The sequence below is a fragment of the Fistularia commersonii genome, chromosome 1 (assembly GCF_037954325.1).
Source record: "Fistularia commersonii isolate RoL2024-O1a breed Wild chromosome 1, RoL_Fcom_v1.0, whole genome shotgun sequence".
NCBI classification, from domain to species: Eukaryota; Metazoa; Chordata; class Actinopteri; order Syngnathiformes; family Fistulariidae; genus Fistularia; species Fistularia commersonii.
Window position 1 is genome coordinate 14,145,806 of NC_141284.1, and position 24,124 is coordinate 14,169,929.

General features: G+C 42.3%; 1 protein-coding gene across 2 annotated transcripts in view; it reads right to left on the bottom strand.

Annotated features, from left to right (window-relative positions):
* LOC147237461 (G patch domain-containing protein 2-like) overlaps positions 1–16,673 on the bottom strand; it is a 32,027-nt gene extending 15,354 nt beyond the window's left edge. The window contains exons 1-8 of one of the 2 annotated variants that reach the window (XM_086149334.1): positions 16,648–16,673; positions 10,364–11,044; positions 4,262–4,323; positions 2,347–2,490; positions 621–700; positions 436–500; positions 301–340; positions 113–204 (exon numbers count right to left, since the gene is read on the bottom strand). In XM_086149334.1, the coding sequence (XP_086005460.1) occupies positions 113–204; positions 301–340; positions 436–500; positions 621–700; positions 2,347–2,490; positions 4,262–4,323; positions 10,364–11,040 (1,160 nt within the window). In that variant the 5' untranslated portion in view covers positions 11,041–11,044; positions 16,648–16,673. Of the gene's footprint in view, positions 1–110; positions 205–300; positions 341–435; positions 501–620; positions 701–2,346; positions 2,491–4,261; positions 4,324–10,363; positions 11,045–16,647 lie in introns of both variants that reach the window. The other variant, XM_086149325.1, reaches the window with a different exon arrangement.
* Positions 16,674–24,124: the final 7,451 nt, after the last annotated feature.

Sequence of the window (24,124 nt, forward strand, 5' to 3'; positions counted from 1 at the left end):
ATTTCAGACTTAGCCTAATACTTTATCATTTTACTGAGCCTCAGTAGGAAAGACCAACTTGTGTTTCCAATGAGACCCTTTGGAAAGAGCTCAATTCAATCTCATCAACTACCTGTTTCGGCAGATGGAGGAGGAACATCTAAGATGCAAACTCTCTGGCATCACGCTGATAGGACACACGGGTAAAGGGCACAAAGGGTTCAGCTGTAAAATTGAAACCATCAATAACATTTAGATGTTGACAGTCACATATAAAACTAAAGATTAATAAAGATTGTGGGGGGTAAAAATGCAGCATACGTTGTTCCGGTCACGTTTTCCCACTGATGGAAGCCAAAAGCTAAAAGGAAACGATAATACAATAATTACTGCAGTGGTATTGACAATGGAAAATGATTTAATACATCAAAAGTGCAATATGATTGTGTTTCTCACTTTCTCTGGTTCCGATCTTGAGTAAAGTGCCTCAATCTGTCAACAAAAGCTGGTGTGGTGTTGCCCTGCAGAACACAAAGACATGAGATTTGAGAGAAATTATACATAAATTAATGTCATGTAATAATAAAAATGATGTCAATGTAATAAGTTAACTTGAAAAAATAATGCTAATTTGCTTTAACCTTGCTGGGAAGCCTTCTATTATCCCTGCCTATGCAACAGGCAGCAGAGCCAGGCAGTCGCTTGAAATGTGAGCGATACCCTGCAATAGAATCAGATATATCATTGACTTTTGAGTGATAGAAATGTTCAAACAACCAAGTTTACCCGGGACAGTTCTGTACCTATTAAGAAGGGCTACTAATAAAACAATAATTCAGGTCTGGCAACAGATCTGTTACTCTGGGCCTCAGTGGGGCAGGTTGATCAGGGGCAATAAATTCTTTAATATAATCTGGTGTTCAAGACATTCAACTAGATTTAACACCTCTCAGGTTGGATGACTCTACTGCATATGTCTGTGTGTGTATGTGCGTGCGTGCGTGCGTGCGTGCATGCGTGGGTGCGTGTGTGTATATAGGCCGGCACGGTGGTGCAGTGGTTAGCGCTTCTGCTTCAGAGGACCCTGGTTCGACAAGGGTGTAGAGTTTGCATGTTCTCCCTGTGTCTGCATGGGTTTCCTCCGGATTCTCCGGTTACCTCCCACAGTCCAAAAAACATGCAGCAGGTTTATTGAGGAAATTGCCCCAAATGAACGAGTGAATGGTTGTTTGTCTATGTATGTGGTGATTGACTGGCGACCAGTCCAGGGTGTACCCGGCCTTTCGCTCGTTGACAGCTGGAATAGGCTCCAGCATCCCCCGCGATCCTGAGTGCAGGATGAGCGGCAGAAGATGAATGGATGGATGAAGGAGCAACCTAATAAGCCAAAAAATACAATGTGAGATCACATGACCTTGAAGATATAATGTGTTCATTTTGTTCATCCCTCCTGACAATTTCAAATTTAAATACATTTCATGAGTTAGGTCCAAATACATGAGTGGATAGTCAAGAGTGGAGTTCAACTTTGAAAACGGGTTTTATCTGTAATTCCTTGAGTTCAAATGAACACCAAACTTCTACCAAACTTGAATAAACAGCCTGGAGCAGCACGGAGATATTGCCTTCATAAGAATGAGATGGATGGACAATCTGAGCACACAGTGCCTCCAGTTGCACCTGATGCTGAGCTATAATAGTGGGTGTCTGTCAGTGATTTCTGACACTTTGCTGGTTCTGTAACTGCGGCAAATTCCACATTCTATTAGAGCCAGGGCATTGTTTTGTATTACTGTGTAACATCAACTCACGAGTAGTCCGTTTACAAGAATGTAAACATTAAGTGTATGTAAGATGGTTTCAGTAACTCGTAACTGCAGAATTAAAGACATATTCCTGGGATGATTGTTTATATTTTGATAAAATCAAGGACATGAATCAAACACCAAGCAGTTGCTGTTTAAAAAAAAAAAGAACAGAATCTTTGTGTTTATGTATGCAGATGGACAGAAGGATTTTGGTTTTCCCAGAATACAACAGCAGAACCTTTGCACACCAAACAACTTTAGTGTTGATTATAGACTATTTTGAATCTAAAAAGATTTTACAGAACCATAAAAATTAATGTCAAATATTTGTAGTTTAGCACATATGAGGTAAGCCTTTATGGCTGTTTCAGAGAGACCCTATCCAAAGATGGGTTGTGTAATCAATATTACACTGCATTTTTTCAAATGAAGCATCCTGGAGAGATTATTCAGTTCTGCAATTTGTGCATATAGAGCCCAAACAAAAAATGTGCATACTGGGGGCAATTTTATGCTCATTATGTTCAGCATTTTAGGCAGGCTAACAGTGTTACGTGACCTTTCTGAGATGGTCGTACTGGTTGCAAGAAGGTGGATGAAGGGTGGTTGTCATCCAGTGAGAGCTGAGTGTCCGAATCCCAGCCAGGCAGCAGACTGACTCCACAGTCACCCTCGAAGAACCAGTCACTCTGCTCGTCATCACCTGCGCAAAAGCACCAGTGATAGACACATTGATTCACGTACACTAATTCTATGTTCAGCAGATGTTTCTGACACTGTTCACACAGGGTGAGATCACAGAATGCCACAGGAGGTCTTTACTACATGTGGCTATCAAACTATATAACTCCCCTGGTTTCTGCAGGAAGGAAATGTGACACATAGGACTGAGAATCATATGCGTGCTTATGTGCATTTTTAGGTTACATCCTTTCATGTATTGTGTACAATACAACTTCTCATTACCTCGTCTATTAGTATACTTATTATTCTTAAACAATGCGCACGACTACTTTCAACATCATGGGCTGAATAATTTCTTTTTATGATCATGTGCGATATTTAACTCAGTACCACCGGTAATGTATTATATGTGCAATATATTTCTCTATTATGTCATGGAATGTCATGTTTTTACACAATGTGCAATATTTTCACTGTCATGTGCAAAATTACTCTTCACCTTTCATTATTATTATCATCATTATCGTTATTATTATTATTGCTCATAGTATACGCTCATGTATACTTTGTTCTATCTTTCTGTTCATTCTGTCGTGCAATACAACCTCTCAATAGCGCTACCAATTTCACCATCCATGTTAATGTAAATTACGATTTTTTTTTCACTTTACTTTTTACTTTACATATTTTATTTCGAATAGTATTATAAGTATTGCTTATTTGCAAACTACTCATTAGACATTTATTTTTATACTTCACTTATTTGATGATTTTTATCTTATTTTACAGTAGGTACAGTTAAATATAAATAACGGAACTTTGATAAGTAAAATCTAAAACTAAACATTTCCACAGTGGTCTGTGAGCTATATTGAATGGAAAATGTTAAATGAAACTGCAGGAACTCTAATAGTTGTGAAGATCAACAAAGTGTTAGTGTACAAAAGGTGTTGCTTTCATGTTAAATTATTCCTTTTCCTAGTCAACTGCACAACATTAGTCGAGTCCCCAGACAGCTGGCTCTTCTCTGAGCTGTCAGTCAGAAAAGCACACAGGAACCATGCCTCTCTCAGTCAAGGTGTAGTGACAACTGTTAAATCAGAGGCCGACTGGCCCCACCATGGCTAATGAGATTAGCAAAGGCTTCAGCGCTCATTAACACGACATGACAACGTCTTATTAGAGTCGCCTGGGTGCCCACCAACCAGCCTATTGTAGCAAAACCTCCTTCTTCTTTCCCAGCATTCCCGCAGAGTTGAGAGGGTTACAGTCCAGATTTAATGATTCCGCATCTCACTTTAGAAACCTGGCAATCCTCAAGTCAGTGACCTTCAAGTGAAACTCTTCAAATAAAATGCTTTCTGACCTGTTTTAACCACAGAGAGTAATGAGACTGATACACTTGTGAAAAAAGGTCATTCTAAAAGGGATGACTGTACCCTAAACAAGCTATCACCAGTGTGTTGTGTCTTTTAATGCCAATTATTTCCCTAACAAAGAAGTTCTCTTTCATCTCCATATCTCTTTACTGCTCAAGACACAGTGGCGTTGAAAAAATTGGGACTTTATATAAACCACTAAACAATGAACTCCAAATCAGCAATGTCACTGACGAAAGCTTCTTGTCATTGTTGAATCAATGGAAATTGAACAGTGAATTTGGAGTTTCATCTTCGGCTCATTCCAAAGACGATGCTTGTCAGTGCTCCCTATTGAGCGTGTGAAATATAAAGTAGTAGCTGATCAGATCAGCTGTACATTATCGCTTTCAAAACGATATTGCTCAGTACCTTGCCTCCCTTCATCATTGGTGAAAAGGCCGGGGTCACTGCTACAAGTACTGCTGGTTTCCCTGCAAAGAGACAAAAATAACACCAATTACCTTGAGCCTCTCTGTAATATCAGTCACATTTCAGGAGGACGATTTCAGTTTCCAAATGAAATCATCTTTCATGTCAGACAAGACTAGAAGTACCTGAAAAGTGAACAAAGCAAATTAAAAAAAATTGTTACCAAACAAGTTATAAATTAACAAGAAATACTTAAGAAAAATAAGAAAGACTTCTGGAGCTGGAGGTAAATGGAAATGGAAATGGCACAAAAAGACAGCATGCCATGTTCTCTGTTGTTGCAATAGCAAACACAAAGGCATGAGGAGAGACTCTGATCGAAGCCACTGAGTGACATGCACAATCTAATTGAATATCCTCTGCTGTCAACTCCAATCTAATCCGGCCTGTGTTGTGGAGGATGACAGGAGAGTGAAACACCCAACTCGCCCCTCCCTCTGGGTTCCACACACGACAACTGGCCAACATCTGCTGTATGGGCTGCGACAGCTCCGTCGTCGCTGCTCTTCACAGCTTCAGGCGACCCCCGTTACATTTCCTCCACACCCTTTGTGCCCCTTTTCCACCACAGGTTTCTCTGCCTATCTCACAAGCCTCCACCAACTTAGACAGGACGTCTAGACACTCCAAGGTCAAGGGGGCCCAGGGAGGGGTGAAGGGGAGTGGTTATGTCTTTCACTGGAAATGTACCATTTTTGGGATTAATAACTTCACATTTAACTGGGATATAAATAGTTTGGCCGTGAAATATACTTGGTCAGTGAAACAAGTTGTGTTATTTTAGCTGTTTACGAAAAAATATTCAGGATACAATTATATAATCAATAATAGGGACTTAAAGTGCAGACTCTCAGCTGTAATCTGAGAGTATTCACATCCAAATTGGAGCAAGGGTTTAGGAATTACAGCTCTTTAATACGTGGCCCCTTCTTTTTCAAGGGACCAAAAGTAATTGGACAATTGACTTAGAAGGCTGCAAAAAAATAACAAGGCTGCATGGGCTCCTCCCTCGGTAACCTGTCATCAATTAAGCAGTCAAAAGGTCTGGTGTTTGCGTTTGGAAGCTGTTGCTGTGAAGACACATGACGTCAAAGAGGCTCTCAATGGAGGTGAAACAGACCATCCTGAGGCTGAAAAAAAGAAGAAATCAACCAGAGATAGCAGAAATGTTAGGGGTGGACAAATCAACAGTTTGGTACATTCTGAAAAAAAAAAAAAAGAGTGCACTCAAAAAGAACTCAAAAAGGCCTGAACATCCACTGAAGACAACAGTGGTGGATGATCGCAGAATCCTTTCAATGGTGAAGAAAAACCCTTTCACAACATCCACTCAAGTGAAGAACACTCTCCAAGAAGTCTACCAAAAAGAGAAGACTTCATTAGAGTAAATACAAAGGATTCACCACAAGGTGCAAACCATTAATCGGCCTCCAAAATAGAAAGGCCAGAATTAACTCTACCAAAAAACACCTGAAGAAGCCAGCCAAGTTCTGGAATCAGCATTCTTTGGACTGATGAGACTAAGATCAACCTGTACCAGGATGATGGGAAGAAGAAAGTTTGGAGGAGAATTGGAACAGCTCATGATCCAAAGCACATCACATCTACTGTAAAACATGGTGGAGTCAGTGTGATGGCACAGGCATGCATGGCTTCCAATGGCATAGGGTCACTTGTGTTTATTGAATTCTGAACTGTATAGGGATATACATTCTGCTCAGATTCAGCCAGATGCAGCAAAGTTGATTGGACGGCGCTTCACAGTACAAATGGACAATGATCCAAAACATACTGCAAAAGTAACCCAGGAGTTTTTTGAAGCAAAGAAGTGGAATATTCTGTGATGGCCGAGTCAATCACTAGATCTCAACCCAATTAAGCGTGCATTTCAAATGTTCAGGACAAAACTAAAGGCAGAAAGACCCACAAACAAGCAACAACTGAAGACAGCTGCATTAAAGGCCTGGCAAAGCATCACAAAGGAGGAAACCCAGCTTTTGGTGATGTCTATGGGTTCCATACTTCAGGCAGTCATTGCCTACAAAATATTCTCAACAAATTTTACTTAGGGTTATGTTTATTTGTCCAATTCTACTTCAATTCCATTGTAGGTGTTTCATTTCAAGTCCAATTTGGGGGCATACAGAACCCAAATCATGAAGATTTTGTCACTGTCCAAATATTTCTGAGCCTAACTGTACATACAGTGTGTACATACATATTTAAAGGAAAGGTCAAATTGTTGTACAGTTGTTCCTCCTTAGAGAAACACATACAATCAAGTATACTGCAAAAAAATCTCTTTTGTTTTTCAAGCCTAAACGTAATATTTCACAAAAATGTATCCTTTCGTCTTATCCAAATAATATTTACTGACTCATGTTTCTATATATTTATATATATATCTATAAATATTTCAGTGACACTGATTAAAATGAGTTGCACAGACATGAATGCAATTCATAAATCTGCCTGTAAAACTCAAAAAGGAAAACTGCATAATGACCTCCATTGCCGTGCTTTTCGCACTGACCTTGCTCAAAGGCTGGAGGGTCAGATATGCGCTGATACGGTGCTTTGCCATATTGCACACGACTGCCAGTGTTAGCAGGATCAGAAAAACGTCTGTCCAGCCTGCACCTTATCCTGGACAGATGGTCAGGCATCGTCTCTCCTCACATCCGCAAGAAGCAGATGTGAAAAGGAGAAGGCCTCTCCGGGGATTCTGGGAGATGTCTTGACTAGCCAAGCATTCCTGGACTGTCCTACCAGCCCCTTCACCCCTCTCTCCAGACTGACTCCCCAGGCCTCTGCTCAGCTGCACCTCACCTCTGGACACATCCTGATGGCATCTGGAGCACACGACGCTCACTCATTAATAGAGGACACGAGCTTTACAATAAACTATGAGCATTTTGCCTAAATGCTAGACTTAGTGCACCCAGCTTGATTAATCGATGAGTTGTTGACTGTCTGTCTCCATCAAGCAGGTGCCTTGTTCCATTTAATAGTTTCAAAATTGGGGATATGTCTTATTTAGGGGTTTTGTGCAAAGTTTGGGAAAAAAAACACAGGTATAAACAATTAATTACAGACACCCATTAAGAATTTATCTGTATTAAAAGTGCAACGTGATGTCGCTTAGAGCATCACTGGTTCAATGTGAGACTCGCTCCATTAAGTATTGACTGATTCATTCTATGAATAATTGAGACACACCTTTTTTTTCTTAAGACCAAAACTCGTTTTGTTCTTAGTCAATGACCTTTGGAATGGAAAAAATGACAAGCATTTGAGCTGAAGTTAATGAAATTGAGGAATTTTCTAAGACCACACAAGGATTGTGCTCCACGAAAATAAAGTCAGAATTAAATGAAAAAACAAATGCCTATGTTAAAACAAAGGCAAGGGCAAAGACACAAAAGGCATCCCAGTGTTTTAGCACTAAACTTTACTGCCCCCATGGTCCTATTGTCTATATACAATCCAAAGTGAAGCAAAACACAGTATCCAGATGAGCACTAATCATTAGGATATAATCCTCTGCTCCTGGGAGAGGCAGAGCACTTTGCTCAGAGATTACAGGCTAACCACCATTTATTGAGCCGGGCTCATTCTGCAGAGGAATAAAGTAGAGGCAGAGAATGAAGGGGGCAGAACGCTGATAACAATGGATCTGTAGGCTCTTCAAACAAGCCACCCCAACCCAAATTGATGCCCTCTTCCATGGGTGTCTGATTATAGGGTTATCCCACCCTCCTTAAGCTGCAGTAATTGGATTAGTCTCAGAGATTTATGAAAATTAACTTTGGCAAATCATGCACAGCTTTCCCTAAAAACTCCTGGTAGAGTTTTCACAATACAAATTGCAGTTTAACAAAGCTGGGTGCACAGGGTGCGCAGTGGCACTATTTTTTTTTACAATGATGGAGACGTTAAAGTCAACATCGACACTTGAAGCACACAGCTGGAGATGTCCAGGACCGCCTCTACCCACAGGTGTGGCCTATTTGCTGCACTTGCCTGGGCGCCAGATGCAGGCTGGGCCAGGTCTAATCAAGGATGTTGAGCCCAACTGGAGCTACAACAGCTGCTCTGCCTGCACTTGGGTGGCTGAAGGCGTAGCTCTGCTCGATATGCACAGACAAACAGTGACCTTGAAGAGAGGCACATTTTAACAGACCAGAAAACTGTATTAAAAAAGGGGGCAACTGGAATGATCAGAAACCAACAAAATCAGAGTGCTTCAAAAGACATTTTCACAATGGCACCAGTGTCTGACATCAAATGGACCATGCACTCTCAGATTATAAATATTGCTGTTGTACCACTGTCAAGCCCTCATCACTGCTGCCATTTTTTCATATCCTTCATAAGCTGCCAGGGTTTAACCATTAGATTGTTCAGCCCTCAATACAGTATGGCAGTCTACTGAGCAGCAATCAAGAGCATTGGCGTTGTGTAAGTGAGAAATGATTGACAGCATGCCAAGGTGTTCCCATTTATTTCTTCTCCGGAGCTGTTTTCTGTCAAGACGGCTATTGATTTTTCCATAAAGTAAGAAAACAAGTACCATTTAGGGGCGAGGGAGGTCAACACAAATTAAACCACAAGATGTAAAGCCTTGTGGCTGACCCATTCCTGGCTCCTGCAACTGCCTTGGTTTAAAAATTTTTATATGATCGTCAGAAAATTAGATCATTAAAGTGAGAGGCCATCAGACAGCTAGAGCTGGGCAAGAAATTGACGAATGGAATGGCATCACTTGAAACTGTGCTACTTATCAGCCTCTGAGCAAATGACCGGCGCTGTTCTCCAGATCTGCATCTTCATCAACTCATTGAGATATTGAAAGTCAGTTAAATTATACATACATGAAAAAAGAAAGATACCCAAAACTCAAAGCACTACAGGTAAAAATTTTGCCAACACAAAATTCCTGAGCTTAATAATGTTATATGAAAAACAGAATGACTGTTTGATTGAAAAATAGCCAGGGCATTGTTATTTAGGCTTCACATTCATGTCTCCACGTCTCTCTTTGTGATGTATAATTTACCTGGAACAGTATTAATTTAGTTGCCATAAGATGCTTGTAAACCTGCTTATCTTAACATTAGTTATTAATATGATATATTTGGTAAATTATTTTGTAAGGTGCCATAATCTTTAAACACAAAAGAAAAGTCACCGTGAAAAATAAAACATGTTCAGTGACCATTACTCAGGCCCAAACCTGTCACAGGACGGTCTGCGCCTCCACTGTGATAATTGTTGTACCATTTACAGCCACATTAGTGTTCACTAAGTGAGACACACACGGCCGGGGTTTACACTGGGACACTGGCACATATTTATTTACCAAGCTCTAAAAAAGAATTAATTTCAAAACAAATCAATAACATACCAAGTCACTTATTTGTATGTGACAATATTTCTTGAAAGAAAATAATGAGTTGGCAGATACCCTGAGGCACAACTATCAAAGATCCCTCCCTGGTGATTATTTCTGCTTTAGGAGATGCGGATGAAGAGTCTCTATCATTCATTTTTAATGTCAACTCAACACACTAAAGTGGAGTAGAATGATTGGAATACTTTTTTTTGGTTTAGTTGACGACAATTAATATTGACGAGTAGAGCTAGATGCAGTTAGGACATAGAGATCATCTTCAATACTGCGTTGTTTAATTGCTGCTACTTGATATTAGAAATTGTCATTACTTTTATGTTTGGGGTTTAACTGCCAAAGTAACTTTTCGTCTAAAGGTTAAAAAGGGCTTTTACAGTTCTGTGAATACCTCGCAGGTTGATTTTAATGCCTATCTTTTAAGGTCTGCTATTCCGTTCATGCAAAATATACTGCATGTAAGTAAGAGGGAATACATTTGTTGACAATGACAATGATGTCATGTATGGATTGATTCTTTTCTGAATGATGGTCCTATAGTAAAAGAATAGTGCTTTTTTTCCAAAAACCAAGCAAACACAATTGGGAGACATTTTCAATGTGCAATTGGACCTTTGTTTATGTGTAATTACCCCTCAGACATGTTCTCGTCGCCACCCTCTCGGTGTTCCTTGGCCTTTAGTGTGATCTTTCTCTTCCAGTATTTCTTTCCCATCACTCTGGTTCCTTCAGCTTGCCTCTCTGCTCCAGTCCAGCCTCTGGCCCTGGTCCTTGACCTTGAAATATGTTGCTGCATCCTAGATGGCCTGTGACTTTGTTTCCCATCCATGTCAGAAACCTTTAAAGTCTTCTGCAACCTAACTGTGACATCTGAGGTCACACGTTTCACTTTCCTGCGCCTCCTGTGAGGCCGTCCGGGGTTGATCTCAGTGAAGGAGTCAGACTCTGGCCAGGAGGGCTGCCTAGTCCTTGTTGGGCCTCTCATGAAGGAGTGCCACTGGTTGGTGGCAGCCATGTCGTCAGAGTCACTGCAGTTGGCCATCGAGGCAGCGAGGGTCTGGCGGGTGCTGCGCCAGCAGTTTTTTGAAGCTTCATCTAAACTCGACTCCGAAGCTTCGATCCAGCAGCGTCTGTGCTCAATCGGACAGAAGGAGGACTCACGATGGCGCTTTCGCCCCCTGCGTCTGCGAATCTGCCGACGCTGATGCAGTGGACTCAGGACCATCTCCTCCCACAGCTCCCCCAGCTTGCTCTGTTCCGAGGTCTGCTCCAGTGCAGACACCAGGTCCTGCACAAGCTCATCCATCATGATGCTGATGTCCGAAACATACAAATAAAAAAAAAGATAGAGAGCATGTGGTGATCAAAATAGGTTTACTAATTAAAAGCACTGACATTAATTATGACTGAAGAAATTTGAGATGCCCTGCTTTCATTTATGGCACTGAACCTATTTTTTGAATGCAAACACAGGTTTATTCTAAATATGAGGGAACCAGTTCTGGGAATCAATTATCTGCAACTTTGGTCTTCTTATATTTTATGACATAATTTATTACATGTTTCCTGACCAGGTTTTTCTCTGATGTTCCTTTTCTCATGCAAGACTTTTAGCTCTGCCACTCAGAAAACTGTGGAAAACAGTCTAATCAGCAAATTTCTGCCTGGTCACTACACTCGTCACAGTTATTCATCTTTACATCTGTAGTGATGAAAGCACAACACAAGGGTCACCATGCCGAAATCTGCAAGCTTTCCCACAGACTGTGAAGCATGACGCCCAGGCAACACACATTCATCTGTCAACTTCTCTCTTCCATTTATTTTCATTCCGTAAACAACATAGCATGTTTATTCTTGCAGTGGAATCTACACAGCTGCTGCCCTCAACACTGCACAGCAAAATGAGCAGTATTCCGGGATGCATGAGTGTAATATCCTGTAGAAACACACACATGAATCAACTTCTTGATCCAAGGCCTCATTGTTTCACCTGTTTAATTTAGCCATTACAATCCTGATTAAATCAGTAATGCAGCCTCAGGGGGGCATGGGCCAGTGTCTCCCTGAGACGGCCCCAAGCCCGGATAAATGCAGAGGGTTGCGTCAGGAAGGGCATCCGGCGTAAAACTTTTGGCAAAACCAAACATGCAAATCAAACCTAATAATCTCCTACCGGATCGGTTGAGGTCAACAACGACCACCATTGGTACCAATGATCTACAAGGTACCAGTGGAAATTGGACTACTGTTGCTCAAAGAAGGTGAGGAGGAATGCGTGTTTGGAAACAGAGAGAAGAGGCAAGGCAAGAGTCTGGGACTGAGAGTGGGGACTTTGAATATAAGGACTATGACAGGAAAAGGTAAAGCCTTGGTCGACATGATGCAGAGAAGGAAGGCGGATATATTGTGTGTCCAGTAGACCAGGTAGAAAGGTAGTCAGGCTAGAGGCTTAGGAGCAGGCTTTAAGTTGTAGCATCATGGTACTAACAGGAAGAGAAATGGAGTAGGAGTTATCTTGAAGGAGTTTGTTAGGAATGTTCTGGAGGTGAAAAGAATGTCAGATAGACTTGTGAGTCTGAAACTGGAAATTGAAGGTGTGAAGGTTCTTAGTGTTGTTAGTGGCTATGCCCCATCGGTGCGATGTGAGTTAGAGGAGATAGAGAAGTTCTCGAGTTACATGAAGCGATGCAGAATATCCCCATAGATGAGAGAGTGGTAATTGGTGCAACTTCAATGGGTATGTTGGTGCAGGCAATAGAGGGGATGACGAAGTGATGGGCAGATTTGGGATACAGGATAGGAACACAGAGGGACAGATGGTGATAGATTTTGCAAAAAGGATGGATATAGTTGCAGTGAACACCTTTTTCCAGAAAAGACAGGAACATGGGGTAACTTATAAGAGAGGAGGTAGGAGCATGCGGATAGACTACATTTTGTATAGACGAGGTAACCTGAAATAGATCAGTGACTGCAAAGTAGCTGTCGATGAGACTGTAGGTAGACGGCATAGGATGGTGGTTTGTAGGATGACCCTGGTGACAAGGGAGATCAAGAAGACAAAGGCAGCGCAGAGGAGTTTCTGGCTAGATTATTCAACAGGATCTTAGAGAGTGAGAAGATGCTTGAGGAACGGAGACTAAGTGTGATGGTGCCCAGTTTTAAGAATAAGGTGATGTGCAGAATTGCAGCTACTATAGAGGGATAAAGTTGATGAGACATACAATGAAGTTATGGGAAAGAGTACTGGAAACTAGACTGAGAGCAGAAGTCAGCATTTGTGAACAGCAGTATGGCCTCATGCCTAGAAAGAGTAGTACAGATGCAGTATTTGCTTTGAGAATGCTAATAGAGAAGTAAAGAGAAGGCCAGAGGGAGCTGCATTTTGTTTTTGTGGACCTAGAAAAAGCATATGACAGGGTGCCAAGAGAGGAACTCTGGTATTGTATGAGGAAGTCTGGAGTAGCAGAGAAGTGTGTTAGACTGGTGTAGGACATGTATGCTAGCTGTGAGACAGTGGTGAGGTGTGCTGTAGGAGTAACAGAGAAGTTCAGGGTGGAGGTGGGACTCCATCAGGGATCAACTCTGAGCCCCTTGTTTGCAGTGGTGATGGACAGGCTGACAGATGAGGTTAGACAGGAATCTCCATCGACAATGATGTTTGCAGATGACATTGCGATCTGTAGTGAGAGCAGAGAACAGGTTGAGGAAAATCTAGAGTGGTTGAGGTATGCTATGGAAAGGAGAGGAATGAGGTTAGTCCCAGAAAGACAGAGTGTATGTATGTGAATGAGACGAACCCGGATGGAACGGTGAGGATACAGGGAGTAGAGATCAAGAAGTTAGAGGATTTCAGGTACTTGGGGTCAACAGTCCAGTGCAGCGGAACGTGTGGGAAAGAGGTGAAGAGACAGGTTCAAGCAGGTTGGAATGGGTAGAGAAAAGTGTCAGGGGTACTATGCGATAGAAGACTATCAGCCAGAATTAAAGGAAAGGTATACAAGACAGTGGTGAGACGAGCAATGGTGTGTTGCCTAGAAACAGCAATATTGACAAAAGCTAGAGGTGTCAAAGATGAAGACACTAAGGTTCTCTTTGGAAGTGACAAGGATGGATAGAATCAGGAATGAGTCCATCAGAGGAACAGCCCATGTTAGATGTTTTGGAGAGAAGGTCAGAGAGGCCATACTGAGATGTTTCAGTCATGTACAGAGGGGGGATAGTGAATATATAGGTAGACGGATGCTGGACTTGGAGCTGCCAGGCAGGAGGTCTAGAGGAAGACCAAAGAGAAGATTTATGGGCGTAGTGAGAGAGGATAGTTGATGTGAGAGAGGAGGATACAGAGAATAAGGTTAGATGGAGAAGGTTGATTTGCTGTAGCAACCCCTGAAGGGAAAAGCCGAAAGGAGGAGAAGAGTCCTGATTAAATCAGTCTTCCAGACAATAATTAATAGACCCATATAATGGAACATGAATGTCACGATTTTTAGCTTCAAAACTTGAACCACTTGACACAACATTTTCCTCACTACAAGTCACTTGTCTGCTTAATGCAACACTAGGATTAGCTATTGGCCCTGAGGTTTGTTAGGTCACAAATCCTGCTCATGACTGAAGTCAGGTGAGCAAAGAGAAATTTTCCACTTTGAGGGGTGGATAAGCTTAGAACTGCAAACACATGAATTAAACATGTGAAGCTCAAACAGAAAAAGTAGTAACGCGTGATTTGGACTCAAACTTTGAACATGGTGTGTCATTTTTTTTGTCTCTTCAGTCACCATTACTTTCCCCTCTCACAGACAGACACACAAACACACACACACACATACAGAAAATATCTATTTTGTAATCCTATGTATTGTCACACAACTGGCAACTACCCAACTTTAGTCGACAGAGAAACACAACAACCACTAGGCAATATCTTATATTCAAATTCAAGTTTTGATGCATTTTATTTCCAATAACTGTCATTGACTAATTTGAGGAAGCCCATCCATCAGCCAACGTATATCCCACATCAAAATATCGTAAATCTTAATACTGATTTCAAATATCTTCACTTTGAGTAATATCGATCATATTTTATTCTGAAACGTCTGTCTTCTGAAATGTCTGGAAAGGCGAATCGACTGTGTGAAGACACTTGGTGTTATCAATCCAGTTTCATCCATCCATCATCTTCCGCTTATCCTTCACTTTGGGTTGTGAGGATGCAGTAGTGTATCCCGGCTGTCACTGGACAAGAGACAGGGTACACCCAGGACCGGTCACCAATCGATCACATATTAAGACAAATAACCAGTCACTCTCTAACTCACACAAAATTTCCATTTTATCCTTATGAATGTTTTTAGACTGTGGGAGGAAACTGGAGGACCTGGACGAAACCCATGCAGACACAGAGAGAACATGCAAACCCCACATAGAAACCCTCCCTGTGGGAATCAAACCGGGGCCTTTATGCTATGCGGTGGAAGGACTAACCACGAACCACCGTGCCACCCAATCAAGTTTCATTCTAGACTAAAATCCATCCATTGCCAGCCACGTTTCGAGCAATCGCGGTCGCAGGGGATGCTGGAGCTTATCCCAGCTGTCATTAGGCATGAGGTGGGGTTCACCCTGGACTGGTCACCAGTCAATCACTGGGCCACATGTATAGCAAAACAGTCATTCACTCACTCATTTTTTTCCAATTAATCTGCTGAATGTTTCTGGACAGTGGGAGGAAACCCACAAAGACAAAATTAGCATTAAAGTCTATTTCTTAACTGATGGCCACACAAAATAATAATAATAATTTAATAATAATTTATCCCTTTTTAATACCATGGAAAAATTTGTTCTCTGCAATTAACTCATCATGGATGAACCATGAGCAGTCAGCTGCCATCCACCAGCTCCAGGGGAGCAGTTAGAGGTTCGATATCTTGCTCAACAACCCTTCAACACACCAGGAGGAGCTTGGAATATAACCAGGAATGTTCGGTTCCAAAGACAATTGCTCTACCTCCTGCGCCACACCGCGCCTTAGCTACTGTTTTGAATGAGAACTTCAGCATAAGTGTTCAATGCCTCAAAAAGCATAAAAATCAGCTTTGAATTGGGAGTCTTCAGATAATCCATGACACTTTTAACTGTTGAGCTCAATGATTCTGGAGTTTCTGAGTATCAGGCTCATGTGATACTCCAGTGTGGAACCTCAAACCAACACAATAGATAAAATGTCAAAATAATATGGCGCACTGTATCTTTGTGTGGGCATGAAGATAGGGTTTACTCCATGTTTACTGACTTGATCCATCAACACACGTGCATACGAGTACTTGACAAGATATCCACAGTACAACGCATAGATAACAAATAAACAACAAGCCTATAACCACAATGACGCTGTATTTTGTTAATCAGCACAAATTATCCAATATGTAGAAGAAATATCGACTGAGGCACAGGTCAACTGTGCATCTTTGCCGCTGTAAATTGAGCTAACAGCCTCTGTTCCACCTCTCAGTGTAACTATGAAGAACACATGACCAAAATATACCACATACTGCACGAGAAACTGTCATCACATCTACTTTTTACACAGAACCTGATGCCTTGTCTATTTTTACTGCAATACGGGGAGAATGTAGACGTCACTGTCTTAGATATCGCTGCAAGGAGCCGACGACAAATAGCTGCTCAACGTCAGTGTGTTAGTGCAGAGCTATTACATAACAACATCTAACATGTGAGTAGAGGACACACACATCTCTGTCTCTATTCGTCCTCAGACGGACACACACACACACACTGACACACACACACACACACTGACACACACACACCGTGCGACACACGCACTTATCATCATGTTAATGCAATCATTCCGAAAGAGCCCCACTGTGGGTCGCGCACTCACCGACAGCCGCAGCTCGTCTTGTTTTGTTTTCGACACACTGCTGGGAGGATCGACGCACTTCCGCCCTGAGCGTCTCAGCCAATCACGAGCGTACCGTCACTGTGACGCCACTGGTAACAACGGCTGCACGAGTATCGTGTCCTTCTACACGGAAACAGATATCTCACGCTTTCACATCCAGCCGATTCTCTCCACTTTGTCTTTTTTCACGATACTTCTCCTTAATTCTAATTCAGATTTTGAAGTCGTTTACTATAATTTCTCCTCAAACTGACTGAGAATTAATTTTTCATCATTTGTTGCGAGATTAGAATTGTCTCCAAGCTGTGTGATTTTCCTTGAAATGAAAAATAATACAAAATCTCATACTGCCATAAAAGGGTTGCAGTGTCAGCCGGGCGGTAGCTGGAACGGGGGACCTGGGCGGTCCGATCCTCGGCTGCACAAGCTGGCTCTTGGGACATGGAATGTAACCTCTGGTGGAGAAGGTGCCCGAGCTGGTGACTTCTAGTCTAATCTAGTGATTCCGACTAGATATAGTCGGACTCACCTCGACACACAGCGTGGGGTCTGGAACCAGGCCTCTGGAGAGGGGCTGGACTCTTTTTTTATTCTGGAGTTGCCCCTTGTGAGAGGCGCCGGGCAGGTATGGGCATATTGATTGCCCCCCGTCTCTGCTCCTGGGGTTCAACCCGGTGGACAAGAGGGTAGCCTCCCTCTGCCTTCAAGTGGGGGGACGGGTTCTGACTGTTGTTTGTGGCTATGCACCCAACAGCTGTTCAGTACAGCCACCCTTCTTGGGGTTGCTAGAGGGGCTGAGAGAGAGCACTCCTACCGGGGACTCCCTCGTTATACCGGGAGAATTCAATGCTAACATGGGCAGCGACAGTGCGACTTGGAGGGGCATGATTGGGAGGAATGCCACCCCGATCTGAACCCGAGTGGCGTTTTGTTATTGCACTTCTGTGCTCGTCACGGATTGTCCATAACAAACAGCATATTAAGGCATAAAGGTGTTCATATGTGCACTTGGCACCAACACACCTCAGGCCACGGTTCTTTGATCGACCTTGTGGTCGTATCGTCGGACTTGCGGCCACATGTCCTGGACACCCGAGTGAAGAGAGGGGCAGATTTGTCAACTGATCACCACCTGGTGGTGGGCTGGCTCCGATGTTGGGGAAAGATCCCGGTCTAACCTGGCAGACCCAAACGTAATGTGAGGGTCTGTTGTGAACTACTGGCAGAGTCCCATGTCAGAAGGAGTTTAAACTCTCCTCTCCGACAGAACTAAAACCACACCCTGGGAGACATTGAGTCTGAGTGGGCCTTGTTCCATGCGTCCATTGTCAAGGCTACAGTCGTAAGGCGGTCAGCACCTGTCGGGGCGGCAACCCTCGAACCCGCTGGTGGACTCCGGCAGTGAGGGATGCCGTCAAACTATCGTGTCTTTCTGGACTGTGGCAGCTGACAGGTGCCGGCAGGCCAAGCTGCATGCGGTTTCAATGGCAGCCAAGACAAAAACTCGGGGATGGGAGGAGTTCGGGTAGACCATGGAGAACCACTTTGGATGAGCTTCAAGGAGATTCTGATCCACCTCCCAGCGGCTCAGGAGGGGGAAGCAGTGCTCCATCATCACTGTTTACAGTGGGAGCAGGGCACTGCTGACCTCAACTCCAGACATTGTTAATCGGTGGCAGGAATACTTCCAAGACCTTCCTCCCGAAGAGGAACCAGAGCCAGGGGACTCTGGAATGGACACACCTATTTCCAGGGCTGATGTTGCTACAGCAGTCTAAAAGCTCTTCAATAGCGGGACGCCAGGGGTGGGTGAGGTCCGCCCTGTGTTCCTGTAGAGCTGTCCTGGCTGACACGCCTCTGCTGCATTGCATGGATGTAGCGGACAGTGCCGCTGGACTGGCAGACCGGGCATGGTGATCAAAGGGTGTGCTTTAACTATACAGGTAGGGGGTGACACTCCTCAGCCTCCCTGGTGAGGTTTATTCAGCGGCGCTGGAGAGTCTGCTGGGTCGTTGAACCTCAATGTGGTTTTTGTCCTGGTCATGCAACAGTGGACCAGCTCTATACCCTCGCCAGGGTCCTCGAGGGGGCATGGTAGTTTACCCAGCCAGTCTACATGTGTTTTGTGGACCTGGAGGAGGCATTTGACCGTGTCCCACGGGACATCCTGTTGGGGGTCCTCCGGGAGTATGGGGTACTGGCTGTTCGGTCCCTGTATGATCAGTGGCGGAGGCTGGTCTGCATTACCGGTTGTAAGTCAGACCCGTTTCCAGTGAGAGTTGGACTCCACCAGGGCTGTCCGTTATCACCGATTCTGCCCATAACTTTTATGGACAGAATTTCTAGGCACAGCCAGGGTGTCAAGGGCATCCGGTTTGGTGGTCGCAGGACCGAGTCTCTGCTTTTTGCATATGATATGGTTCTGTTGGTTTCATCAGGCCATGATCTCTAGCTCTCACCGAAGCAGTCAGAAGCCAAGTGTGAAGCGGCCGGAATGAGGATCAGCACCACCAAATCCAAGGTTTAACTTAGGGTTAAAGTTTTAGAAGGCCACAATTTTTCACAATTCACTCTCTTAGAATTAAATTCATATTCAGTTCAACATGTTTTGCCCAACATATATACATTGACATAAACAACTAATTGTTTTAAGTGTCATAGGTGTTTCGGTATAAATATTTATGTATCACGGATATTGGGGGGATTGGGGGAATCAGAGCCAATTGGGTGAGAGGCATGCTTTGAAACTGGACAGAGTCCCCTATCAATCCCCTATCAATCCCAGGGAAGCACATTGATTCCTACCACCTACCATTCACACCTATGGATAATGAAGAGTCTTCCATTAACCTGCCGACAGTTATCTGGACAGTTGGAGGACAAGGGAGAACCTGGAGAACCATGGAAGCTGGGCAGGGGAGACATTGCAAACGATACAGAAAGGCTCTGGTTGGAACTGAGCCGCTGTGAGGTCGGAATGCACCATCATGCTCACCATGCCGCCTACTAACACAAACATATTTGAATTATTTGAACTGTCTGTCGATAGAAGGAAAATTCCATTATTACTGCTATTTTCTCAAAATAATAAAGATCTCGTCTACTTGAGTTGTCAGACATTCTGAGAAAAACTGAAAACTGACTTTTTACCTGATGCTGTAAGTTTTATACCAACCAAAGCCTCCAATGAATTGTCAAAAATATTTTTGAGTGGTCAGTTGACCAGAAAAATCGCTATATAAATGCAGTGCATTTCTTGACTCAGCTTTATCTTTTATAGCAATTCCTCTGAGAACAAAACTAATAGATCCAACTTTAGATAACAAATTTAAGATAAACAGCACCAATGTTAAGTTCCCTATCTTGACGTGAGGCCTGAATGTGCTCAGAGGAGTTTCCTTTTGGGACATTCTCTCTTTAATCAATGAACTCTAACTATTTTACAAGTGCATATATTAATAATTGCCCATATTAATACATTTATCTTGTAAGATAAGATAAGGTGGTAGGAGCTGCAGCGACAGGCTGCCGTCTTCCAGTGCCATCTCAAAAAAAAAACACCAAATGCAAGGTCAGTATGCTTTAAAGAAATAAATCAATGAATATTGTAAAAGTCCAAGGAGGGTTTTCATCGGCAGAATTGGATCTTAGTGGAAACACTGTGGAGCTATGTTTATTTTAGGACCTCTGTGTATTTAGCTAAATTTTTCAGTAGTGACAATCAGTTGAGTTTACAGTGAACCACTCTGGCACCTCAGTTGCACTTATGTTAGGGAATAAACACTCCTGAGTCACACACCAGGGATCTTGCTGGTCAAAGAAACTCAATTGTCCAATTTAACGAATACCTATGTGCTCTCAAACATTCATTATAGATAAAGCCTGGACAATTTTAGGGTTTGCTTTGCCTGGATTAAGGCGCTTTAGACAAGAAGCTGAGGAACATCCCAGAATATGATGCAGCTATCGCAATCTGATGATACGGGAACTTATACAGTTCCTGCATCACCGTCAGGGGGACATAGTACTTTGGAGTTGTGCTTAAAGACTATGACTTTTATCTCATTTAACTGATGAAGTTTTTCTTCCTATGCTCCAGATTTGCTGTTTGGCAAACTCTAATTAAGCTACTGTATATGTTGTCTAAATCGGGATAGTGTCTGAAGCCATTCATGCATGAGTACCTGATTGCTGGACCTATTTTAATTAGAACAAGAGGGTTCAAGAGGTTTCACTGATCTCTACATCTTACTCCCAAAACTACAGTTGTCTCCTTTGTCTACTCCCTAATCAGAGGCTTTCTTGTACATTTCCTCCTCTTTGTTGAGTTTCACTGGAAAACACTTGGTGTTTCCAAAACCCTTACACTTTCCAATTACGGATCTCACTGTGATCATCAGCCATTTGTGAACATTTTTTTTCTAAACCCTTACTGATTTACACCTCACCACAAGGACATCCTGAACATTCATTGTGTTCCATAGTATCTGATTTAAGTTCTACTCCCATCTCCAAGACAATTGGAGACACGTGTATGAAAAATTGTCAATGCAAATGAGATTTTTGTTTTATTTGCCATAAAACATGTCTGTCTTTTGTGTTATTGGTTACTGGGTGTAGCAGGAGAAGTCTTTATTTAACCAATTACCCTTTTCAATGAAAGTGTCATGACTTTTAATGGACCTACTACAATACCACGCTATCAAGGGGTGATTCACCATCATCCTAACGAGCAGAATGGCTTTTCCTGAATCCGCCAGTTTTAATTTATTCAAAGAACTAAATCCCACACCATGTTAAGTTTGTGATTAGTTGTAGATTATAGGATTATTGTAATTCTATTAGCCCTTCACCTGCACCTCTCAAACAACACTGGGATATCTCTCAGTAATGACTTGCTGTCTCTCCAAACCAATTTGTTGTGAATTAAGAAAAAAAAAAAAAATTACCTTCTTTCATCTCTCACATGAAGGTAGCCCAAATAATAAAAAAAAAAAGAAAAGTCTAGCACAAAATGAGTACAAAAAGCTATTTAATCTCCCTCATCTTCCTCTTAATAACTGCAAATTTCCCCCTGGGCCCATGGGAGAGGGCCTCGATGTGCTACTGCCACCTTATCTGTCGCCTCCATATTTAAGCATGCTGAGTGGCTCCCTCAGTACCCAGCCCCCGGTCTTCTCTCATTCGGGCCTGTAGGGAAGATGGGCTCCTGGGCCTGCCATTGTTCTGGCTTGAGAGACAGTCCAGAGAGAGTCCTGAAAGCTCGAGAGTAGAAATATAAAAAAAAAAAAAAAAAAACTTCAGCCATTGCTTCATTAAGTAGCTGCCTTTCACAAGCAAACATATCAGAAACAGACTCCTTTCACAGGCAGTAATTAGCAATTTAGAAACCTTGCCCCCTCAGGATATACAGTTTCAATTTAGTCAGCAGCTTTGGATTCTTAGGCACTTAATATTCATTGTTTCTGCCATCTTCCCAATTTCTTCAAGTACATTGTCTGGTCTTTCACGAGCGATAAAGTGTTTTATCTTTCATGTAATTCTCCATTTCAATGAGTCCCCCGCAAGAGAAGTTAATTTTTATAAATAATTTTGAAGGGATTTGCACAGAATATGAGGGAGATGATAGCAAAGTGCTCTTTGGGAAGTGCCGTGCTGGATATCAGACATCCACGCAGGAGTTTTATGTGACTGCTCAACTCCTGCTGTAAATAGGATGTTGGAAAAGTTTGTGCAACCTGCTGGAGGGCTATTATGCAGAGAAACTACTGAATCTAGAGTCAAAAATGTTCAAGTTTTCAGTTTGAAGAGACAACAATGACTTATATGATGGTCTGACATAAATAAAGATCAGCAGGCATCTTTGTCTTTACAGTCTTTACATTTCTGGCAGCATGAATTTAGTTGTTTTTTTTTCTTTTTCCTAAAATAACGTTATGCATTTTCTATTAATAATAATTTGATTGTGTTTGTGTCAACACAGTAACCCTTTGCATGAATGCCAAGCAAGTGTTTGCAAACTGCTTATTAAGCCAAACCACATAGCTTACCTCCAGGGGCAAGGCAGACACTTATCTTTGCCACCATGGAGCTTTTGTTTCAAAGTGCTACCACTTCTATTCATTTCCAATTACCATTGTCTAATGGAAATAATTGATTTTTGCCTCCTCTCCACAAATGAAAAACATTTGTGATTACATTTTGTCTGAAAATCTAAATTCCAAGATCACCATCAACACTTGAGCAAAATAGGCAACTCATTAAAGCATAAAAAAGGACGAGCGATGATGTGAAAAGAAGAGGCAGAGAATTAAATAATGAATGGGGTCCGAGTGAGCTATCTTTCCCTGGCAGAGCGTCACAAGGGATGCAAACTCTCAGCCACCAGAAATGAGCTACCTATCTGTGAAAAGAGTGACTGCTCCATCCTATTTGATTTGGCTCTCCCTATCGTCTCTTAAGAAGATGTCAGCCTTGCTTCTTCTATTGCTCTGAGCCTTTATCAACCCGGAGACGATTTCCCTGAAAAAAGGAGGGAGGGTGTGAGCATTTCAGTGCCTTTCAGGAAGTAACACTAAAGAATAAGTGTTATGCGATAAAAAGTGGGTTGTTAAATAGATCTGTCTATTTGTATGGTAATAATGATCGCTTAAAGACTCGGGGCTGCGTGAATTGTAGAACAAGGAAACAAATCTGTATTCAGGTATTGTGTTAACATGGCTCCCCAAACGACCTTGGGAAACTTTCATACAGTAAAAAATGAGTTGGGGTTTCTTCCTTTGCATCATCCGTTGCCTTCAGAGGCACTCCTGCACTCAGAAAACCCATATATCTCAGACACCTGTAGACTGCAGCCTATGGCATGTTCATTTACCAAGTCTTTACCGGTTGGTTGCGGTTGTTTTTCAATGATCAGATGCAGATCGAGTGTGTAGATAAGACAGAATATTTAATTTATCATATCGGTAACATTTCAAAACCGGATCACCTATCATTCAATACATTTATTGCTGGACAGAAAATTGACCTTTGTCACTTATTACTACACATAACATGCAAAATGCACATGCATCGTTTAACACCAGTTCAAAATGTGGATATGGTTGCAGACATACCTAGATTCTTTGTTTAAACAAAAACGGATTAATCATCCTTCCCTGGTCCATTTCCCCACATCTGTGAGGGGTATCTACCAAATGCTGCATATGAAACATGAAAAATTGTATAATTGCACAAAACCCCTCAAGGTAAGTAAGAGGTGGGCCACACTGGGGATATGACACAATGAGGCTGTTTATAGAGCAGATGTTGCAACCAAACAATTCTCCTACAATCAATAGACATATCAACACCAGGAATCAAAGCAGCCAATAGTCCTGGCTATGTGCAGCAAAGTTACCAAAATACATCTATATCTTCTACTTTTTTCTAATCATCATGTCTTGCGTAAGCCAAT